The 8,969-nt window shown below is 46.8% G+C and overlaps 1 protein-coding gene across 1 annotated transcript; it reads right to left on the bottom strand.

The window, feature by feature from the left end:
- Nucleotides 1-259: 259 nt before the first annotated feature.
- Nucleotides 260-8,165, bottom strand: cnot11 (CCR4-NOT transcription complex, subunit 11). Its single transcript, XM_041950123.1, has 7 exons — nucleotides 7,309-8,165; nucleotides 6,539-6,703; nucleotides 6,148-6,300; nucleotides 4,805-5,007; nucleotides 3,252-3,454; nucleotides 1,557-1,653; nucleotides 260-799 (listed from the first exon to the last, which is right to left on the bottom strand). The coding sequence occupies exons 1-7, from the start codon at nucleotides 7,625-7,627 to the stop codon at nucleotides 602-604; spliced, it is 1,338 nt and encodes a 445-aa protein (XP_041806057.1). The 5' UTR covers nucleotides 7,628-8,165; the 3' UTR covers nucleotides 260-601.
- Nucleotides 8,166-8,969: the final 804 nt, after the last annotated feature.

Genomic DNA, 8,969 nt, shown 5'->3' with positions numbered 1-8,969 from the left:
ACAATGACATGAACGGGGGCATCATCCAGACAACATGTTGATCTGAGCTTCACAGGTGCTGCTACCTGGATTATATGACCTTTGTGACAGAGCCAGGCTAGCTGTTTCCACTCTTTATGCTAAGCTAACTGGCTGTATCAGTCACGTCGAGCTGATCCTGAGTCAGTGAGAAGCTCTGAATGTCGAGCTGTGCAGGAACGAGAGTCTCACACAAACAGGAAGTGACCTGACAAAACATAAATAAAAAACAAGGAAAGAGTCAATTAAACGTCAGTTTAATTAGAGAAAAAAGACATTTCCAGAAGAAAGACCTGCGGTAAAAAACAAAACGAGTTCATCCTTTTCTTTCTCGTGGAAAAGACGGAGGAGGACATGGCGACAGAGGCAGAGCTGGAGCGCAGACGCTGAGCAGTGACTGAAAAGAGGATTTTAAAGTCTGAAGGAAACGTCAGCACGTATTTACAGCCGTCATGTGACCAGCGGCCGCCGCCGCTGTCACAAACACGTGAATGTTTCTGGTCGAGCGGACCGACGTCCCTCTGACGTTTTTAAAAAGTGGCTTCGTGTTCGGAACTCGTGTCTGTGCAGCGTCTGACGGTCGTTACTTGGCAGGTTTGGCCTCGGCGGGGTTCTCTCCGGTGTCCAGGGTCTTCAGGAGCCGGAAGAGGCCGGCAGCTTCGCGGATGCGGCTGAACTCGATGCAGAAGGCCTGAACCTCGATGAAGAGGTCCTGCACGTTAATGATCTTGTTTCTGATGAGCGACTGGAGGAAGACGCAGACCAGGCGGACCAGACGATTCTGGAGGAAAGCATCAACATGTCAAACTGAAGCTGAAGCAGAAACTGAAACTCATCTAACTGCAGGACTGCTGGTGGAACTAAAACTGATGCCCGGTCCACGTGCACACACAGGTGTTCAGGTGTAACAGGTGGAAGAAAGACCCGTCCACACAAACACTGTTTAACAAAAATCTCTCAACGTGAAACACATGGTGATATAACCCTGACCCTAAACCACGCCGACCAATCAGAAGCCTGAAAAAGCTCGTACTGGTAAGCTTCCTGCAGCTAGAGGTCTATCAGCCTCATTCTGACACCTGCGATCATCAAAGAGGAAGAGTAACTGTACTGATGTATAATGTAAAATGTCCTGTTAGCAACGTTAGCACATCCGCCGCTGAACAAAGCAGGTAACAGAACACACACCTGTTTCCTGTCTACGCTGCAGACAGTTTTTGAACCTGAGGTTCTGTTTTCAGTGACATCAAACTGTGTTTTTAAGAAAACCTGCATGTGTGTGGACGAGGCATCAGTGTGGTCCACAGCCCCCCCCTGTGTGCACAGGGCTGATGTATTTCTGGTTTCATCATTAGTGGTAGAGTACATGCTGTATCAATTAACTATAATTAGTTTAATCTACAGTGAGCGCTCAGTAAAATGTGCTGCTGTGTTCGTGCACTGTTTCAGTACGTTACATCACACCTGATGATGTGTTCGGTCCAAACTGACGTCACCAGCAGCTTCATTCTAACTGAAGTGTTATTAAAGTTCTGTACCTGCATGTATTTGTCTTTGATCTGCTCACAGGTGGAGATGCAGTTGGAGATGTACAGGTGGATGAACTCTGGAGGTAAGTCCACAGCCGTGGTCAACCTGAGGAGACAAGAGGGGGCTCCCGTCAGGACTTCAGATGGTCTCACAGCTGCCTCCTAGTGGTTACAACATGCATTTCCCCCTGTGCTGCAGTGATGGACTGTGACTAGGGGGTCGGCAACCTTTACGACTCAAAGACACAGTACAGGAAACACTGGGAGCTGCAAACCCCCCCCCATTTAAAATGAAAAAACGCTGCATATCACGTTTTTCTGCCTTTAAGCTGTAAAAACTAAATATAATGTGCTGCATTTATGAAATCAATGAACGACTGCAGAGAAAACTAAATGACATTTCTGTATGCAACAAAACATTTTGAACTCAGAAACAAAGACGTTGGGTTGAAGCTTCATTAAAATACTCTAAAATACTCTAAAATACTCTAAAATACTCAGTGTCTATTTGAGTCCTTCTTGTATTTATGAAACAAACACCAAACTTAAATTCTCCACCAGCAGCAAACTACCTCTCTCTCAAACCTCTGCAGTCAGCTGCAACATGAATAATAAAAGGACTATTTCACTGAACAATGAACAAATATGAATATATGCTAAATAATAGGCAATTAGAATATTTATCAAATTTGGTTAATGTGATGTGTGTGATTTGTAAATTTCTCTTTGGAGATTAACAAAGTATCTATCTATCTTCTGCACATCAGGGCTGTACACCGCCACCTTCATCTTCACACAGGTAAACTGTCATCTGTGAGGCGTGCACCATGTTTGTTTAAAATGAACAACAATAAAAATACATTTTAATTTAATACTCATTAATTATTTCCAGGAGCCACATCAGAGACCTAAATGAAAACATGACACATTCCAATAAGGACGGAACTGATATGAGTTTGTGGACACCAGCGCCATCATCTATTCATCAGTCTGATTCTTTATTGTCCTATCTGGCTGTAGCCTCAGAGCTAACTGCAGCGTCAGAGCTAGCTGCAGCCTCAGAGCTAACTGTAGCCTCAGAGCTAACTGTAGCCTCAGAGCTAGCTGTAGCCTCAGAGCTAGCTGTAGCCTCAAAGCTAGCTATAGCCTCAAGGCTAACTGCAGCATCAGAGCTAGCTGTAGCCTCAGAGCCAGCTGCAGCCTCAGAGCTAGCTGCAGCCTCAGAGCCAGCTGCAGCCTCAGAGCTAGCTGTAGCCTCAGAGCTAACTGCAGCCTCAGAGCTAGCTGTAGCCTCAGAGCTAACTGCAGCCTCAGAGCTAGCTGTAGCCTCAGAGCCAGCTGCAGCCTCAGAGCCAGCTGCAGTCTCAGAGCCAGCTGCAGCCTCACAGCTAGCTGTAGCCTCAGAGCTAACTGCAGCCTCAGAGCTAGCTGTAGCCTCAGAGCTAGCTGAAGCCTCAGAGCTAGCTGTAGCCTCACAACTAGCTGTAGCCTCACAACTAGCTGTAGCCTCACAGCTAGCTGCAAATAACCTGCTGGTATGAAAATAGAACTAGTCACATCTACTACATCAGAGCTGAAAACAGGATGATCATCTATTGATCAAATAATGACCAGCACCGGTAAAAAGAAGCCGAAGCAGAAAGTGATGAAACTAATTTCCAGACGTCACAGATTCAGACTCACGATGAGAAGCAGAGGCCTCACCTGTTGACCACCTCCATGGAGTGCAGCGACATGTCCATGTTCACCAGCACCGAGAAGTACTCTGTGATCTGGCTGCTCTGCATCAGCTTCAGCAGCATCTCGATGGCCACCAGCGGGTTGTTCTCCACCAGGTCGGGAAGCTTCGCCGGCGACAGGCCGATGTGATACACCAGCTTCGGGTCCTTCTCCAGCTCGGCCAGCAGCTGCAGGGAGAGAGAGAGGGAGGGATGAGGGGGCTGCATTTCAAGCATCAGCCAATCATCAGCTGAGCATCAGCCTCGCCATGTTCCTACTTCACCAAACTTCTCTGAAGAGGATAAACATGTTGGAAACATCTTTCAGCATCAGTCGTTGTCGTCTACACAGATCAAAACCGTGAGTGAATGGATCTACTGACGGTTCTGTGTAGATCTTCCTTCTCTGAGCCACAGAGCTCCATTAAGACACGTCAACCAGCCTCACTGTACACAATTATTAGGCGAGTGAGTATTTTGGCTGTATCATCATTTTTATGCATATTTTTCAAATCCAAGCTGGACAAACTTGATGCTTATTGGATTTAAGCACATCAGGTGATGCATGTTTGTGTAATGAGGGAGGGTGGGGCCTAAGGAGATCAACACCCTCTATCAAGGTGTGCATAATGATTAGGCAGCTTCTTTTCCTCGGGCAAAATGGGCCAAAAAAGGGATTTAAGTAACTCTGAAAAGCCAAAAACTGTAAAAAGTCTTTGAGAAGGCTGCAGCTAAGATATCGGGACGCGACCACAGAACCATCAAAGGTTCAGGGTCGCAAGAAACGTGTCGAGAAAAACAGATACAAAGTTACTGCCAAAGATTGAGAAGAATCAAGCGTGAAGCTACCAGGAACCCATGATCCTCCAGTGCTGTCATATTCCAGAACGGCAGCCTACCTGGAGGACCCAGAAGTACAGGTGTTCAGTGCTCAGAGACACGGCCGAGGTGAGGGAGGCTGAAACCCCACCACCACCAACAAGACACATAAAATTACAAGACTGGGCCGATGAATGGGAGTCCATGAATGGAGGCCTGTGGCTGTATCGCTCACTGATTTAGTCTTTAAGATGTCAGAAATGTTTATTGGTGAATTTTGAGTTGTTAGTTTATTATTCTCACTTTAACAGATGAAAATAGTGAAATGGGAAACTCCGTGTTTCACTGAGTTGCCAATAACTGTGCTCAGTGTAGTTTATTCTGACTCAGTGTCAGCCACACCGTCCTGCTGCCACAAACACTCACTCACTCTCACATGTGTTCATCCGCTGCTGAAAATAGTCCCAACAGATGCTGTATTTCCTGCTGTCTGATAGAAACTACAGTGAACGACTGAAGCTTTTGAACATGATTCAGGTCTTCAGACAGGAAGTCAGTCAGTACTGAGACGGACCAACATGGAGCTGGTTTGAGTCTTGTTGACAGAAAGAAAAATACAGAATACGTGGCAGCTCTGGGGTCAGCTCTGGATGAACAGTGCCCTCTTGCTGCTGTGTTATTAAGGTTAGAATAATTAGAAATGGTTCACGCCTGACTCACCTGTGACTGCTGCTGGGCCGACAGCGGGCTCTTGAAGGCCTTGGACATGATGCGTTTGATCTCGACGCCGGTGCTGTTCTTCACGCACATGGAGCGGTCCCACTGGACGCTGTGATCCGGCTCGGTGGGGTTCAGCCAGGCCAGCTCGTCCTCACACACGTGGAGAGGAGGCGGCGGCCGGATGAACTCCGGGCGGAAGTGACCTGAGGACGGAGAGACGAGGACGACGTGTTAGGACGGACGCTCGGATACCAGGTGATGTGACCGGCTGCCGTGCCCTGGTGGACTTCACTTTTATACACTCGCAGATGGCTGTCTCGAGTCTCCTGCCCATTTTGGTAACCATGGCAACACCTGCATCAGCTTTAAAGGCGTCCTCATATTCACAGAGTCAGCATCATGAATCAGGATGTGAACAGCAATGAGTTATAATCACCGGACAGAAGACAGGAAACTGGAGACTGAAACACCCATCTGTCTGTCTGTTTGTCTCTGTCTGTTTGTCTCCCTGTCTGTCTGTCTGTTTGTCTCTGTCTGTTTGTCTCTGTCTGTCTCTCTCTCTGTTTTTTCTACCTCTCTGTCTCCCTGTCTGTTTGTCTCTGTCTGTCTGTCTCTGTCTCCCTGCCTGCCTGTCTGTCTGTCTCCCTGCCTGTCTGTTTGTCTCTGTCTGTCTCTCTCTCTCTGTCTGTCTCTCTCTGTCTCCCTGTCTCTCTCTGTCTGTTTGTCTCTCTGTCTCCCTGTCTGTCTCTGTCTCCCTGTCTGTCTGTCTGTCTGTTTGTCTCTGTCTGTCTGTCTGTGTTTGTCTCTGTCTTACTCTATTTGTCTCCCTGTCTATGTCTGTCTGTTTGTCTCTGTCTGTCTCTCTGTCTCCCTGTCTCTCTCTGTCTGTCTGTTTGTCTCTCTGTCTGTCTCTTCACACTGAGTCTTCAGATGTGGACGGTGGAGCAGCAGAAAGACTCTGAGCAGCTGATTGTCTCGTCCTGTAACCTGAACACCTTTGAACCACTTCAGCTGTCACAGGTGTGTTTTTGTCGTGGACGTTAATATGTTTAACATGAAGCGTGTTTGAGTCGGATTAATGAGAGAATAAAAAGAGACTACAGGGCGTCTCTCCCCACAGTGACCGATCTGTAGAGTCTGAAGGTATTGATCTCTGATTGAAAATCTAATGGAACTATGAACAAACAAGTTTTATTTCCCTCCTTCACTCACTTTTCTCTCAACCTGCTCACACTATCTGTTTATTTCTCTTCAAGTCTAACTTTGTTCCTTCACTTTGTTCTGTGTTCTACATCAATCATCCTTCTTCCAGTTCTAAACAACATCAAATCAGAAGCACTTACTCTCCAGTGGAGGGCGGGGCCCTGTGACCAGAGACTCTATGATCTGATTGGCCACGGAGCTGTCGAATCCCGAGTTGGATGAATCTGGATCTGGGTCGTTGAGGATGCTGGGGAAGCTGGCCTTACTCTGAGTGGGCAGCTCTGACTGACGCTCTGCACCACAGAAACACAAACGAGGACACGGGAAAAGAAATGAATGACAGCGGGGGGAGACGGTGGAGGTCCACTGTGTGCGCTCCAACTAACTGAACACATGCTTGCTTCATGTTTCTCTGAAACACAGATTCCAACTGCTGATTAGAACTGAGGAAGTTTACTGAGTCTGGAGCAGATGAGTTCTGGTGTTTTCCTGTGTGCTGCTTCAGGTAAAGGTGTGTTGCTGTATACTGACCTGCTAAGGCTAGCTGCAGCCCACTGATGTCTATAGACTGAGGCATGTTGCCAACGTCCATGCAGGACACTTGTCTGGGCGTCTTCTTGAAGAGATCTCTGGGCGGCGCCAACATCAGCTGGGACAGGAAGAACTTCTCGGGCTGAGTGATGGGAGGCAGGAAGCCTGGAGAGGTCACATGGTACAAATCAGATGAATGGGGATGGAGAACATGAACTGTTCTCAGAATGAAGCACAGCTGCTTGTTTGACACAGTGAATCCTCTTAGAACTCTGCTCTGTGTCCAATCAACAACTGCAATTAAAACTCATCAGTGTGTCCCACAGAGCCCCCACAGGGGGCTTCTTCACCCCAGCTATCGTCCTCTGACACAGTCTGCACACAGTACACACAGTATATACTCTGCACACAGTACACACAGTATATACTCTACACACAGTATATACTCTACACACAGTACACACAATATATACTCTACACACAGTATATACTCTACACACAGTATATACTCTGCACACCGTACACACAGTATATACTCTACACACTGTATATACTCTGCACACAGTACACAGTGTGTAGTAGTAGTGCAGAAATGGGACAGTGTGAGACTGTGGTCATTATCTGAGATTGTGATGTCATATTACAGGACATAACATCTATTGTCCTCCTGGAGGACATCTGAGGGGACATGCAGGACAATAAAATTCTGAATTATTATAATGTTGTATAATAGTCAATAGTTCATTACACGCACGCACGCACGGACCTACCGGAGAGCACCTTCTCCGGCTCCTCCCCGGCAGGTGCGGGGTTCAGCAGGTGGGCGAACACGGCGGCGAACGGGTTGGCGGCCAGCGGCTCGGTGCGGTACATCTCCCAGAGCAGGTAGAGGGCGGTGAGCCGCTGCGGGGAGCTGGGCAGCAGGTCCGGCTGCTGGAGCAGCATGACCAGCACCGAGCCCACCCTGAAGTGCTCCGCTTTCCCGAAATAATGGTGGAAGTGGGTGGAGAGGCTCTCGAAGGTGTTGGTGCAAGCCTCCTCAGATATGATGCTCAGCAGGTTGGACAGCTCCTTCGGGGCGAGGGTCATGGTCTCCTCACCTCGATGTGTGCAGCTCTTTAGAGATTTAACTGTTCCAAAACTCAATAATTTCTGTTAATACGGCAAATATAGCATCTCTGTCGTAACCTGCGTGAAGTTAAATCATCTCTGAAGGAGAAAACAAAGAAGCCACAGTCTGAAAGTCATCACACGAGCTCCCGGAGCTCAGTTAGCAACGAGTTAGCTTAGCCTAGCAACGCTAACTGACAAAAACCGGCGAAGTCATGGCACAAAATAAAGAGTCCGCCCGATAAATCCACACTGACCCACTCGGTGAGTACATAATAGACTCACACAACCCGCAAGCTTCGACCGAGCTAAATATTCCAGTCTGTTGAAGAGTTTTCAGGATTGTTGAGCACTGGTCTGCTGCATTAGCCGTTTAAATTCTGATTTGACCCTTCAGGAGCGGTGCATTATGGGTCGCGTAGTTTCCTAGTCTGAGGTTTTACTTCCCTCCTAAATGGACTTTTGTCAAACACTAACGCGAACACTTTACGTTAATAATTGACAGTGAAACAGTTGTATTTCGATGTAAATGACTAAGAACCCGCTAAAGCTCAATTTTAACGGTAAAGCTGAACAGAAAATGAGGCTAACTTTACTGGATAACTAACGTGTCTTTACCCACAAGTCCTTGCGGTTTCCTTTTCGTGTTCGTGTCTGTCAAAGTGTTCATGTTTCATCAGTTTCTGTCGAGTTTACGACAACTGACCGAATCTACCAGCTTAGCTAATATCACCGGCTAATTTAAAGAAGATTCAGATTTCTTTGGAAGAAATGGTGATAAATGAGCTTTTTATCTTTACTGTAGAAAAATGAATGTAACATTAACACAGACCGGAAAACAACACTTCGGTGTGAGGAGGCTATGTTGAATCGTTTTGCCAGCTTTCTTATTGTTTGAAGGAGACTCTGTGAAAGTAAAGGTTTTGATTTTGATGTATGTAGATTACTGATATAATGTTTTGCTGGTTTCTCGTAGTAGTTTTCTAATGTTTCCTTCAGATGTCTCCATTCAGTCCTGAAGTGAATGAGTGAAAACTACAGTTAGTCCAGAACGCTGCAGCCAGAGTCCTGACAAAAACAAAGAAACTCACTCATATCACCCCCCTCCTTAAAACACTTCACTGGCTCCCTGTTTCCTTCAGAATAGATTTAAAGTTCTTTTATTCGTCTACAAAGCTTTAAATAACCTCGCTCCTCCGTACATAAGAGACTCTGTCATTCTATGTACCAGCCAGAACACTGAGGTCCTCTACTGCTTTTATTTTGAAAGTTCCTCATATGCTCCAGGTGAGTACAGGTGAAGCTGCCTTCTGTTTTTACG

Source organism: Chelmon rostratus, chromosome 13 (genome assembly GCF_017976325.1).
Source record: "Chelmon rostratus isolate fCheRos1 chromosome 13, fCheRos1.pri, whole genome shotgun sequence".
Classification (NCBI taxonomy): Eukaryota; Metazoa; Chordata; class Actinopteri; order Chaetodontiformes; family Chaetodontidae; genus Chelmon; species Chelmon rostratus.
Note: the sequence above shows the minus strand (reverse complement) of the source record. Positions and strands in the feature narration are given on the sequence as shown.

Excerpts from the sequence above, each read along its gene's own strand:
- cnot11 (XM_041950123.1), bottom strand. The coding sequence starts at position 7,627 with ATGACCCTCGCCCCGAAGGAGCTGTCCAACCTGCTGAGCATCATATCT. Across the intron at positions 6,704-7,308 it reads GCCGGAGAAGGTGCTCTCCG|GCTTCCTGCCTCCCATCACT; the intron begins GTAGGTCCGTGC and ends TGACCTCTCCAG. Across the intron at positions 6,301-6,538 it reads GCTGCAGCTAGCCTTAGCAG|AGCGTCAGTCAGAGCTGCCC; the intron begins GTCAGTATACAG and ends TCTGTGGTGCAG.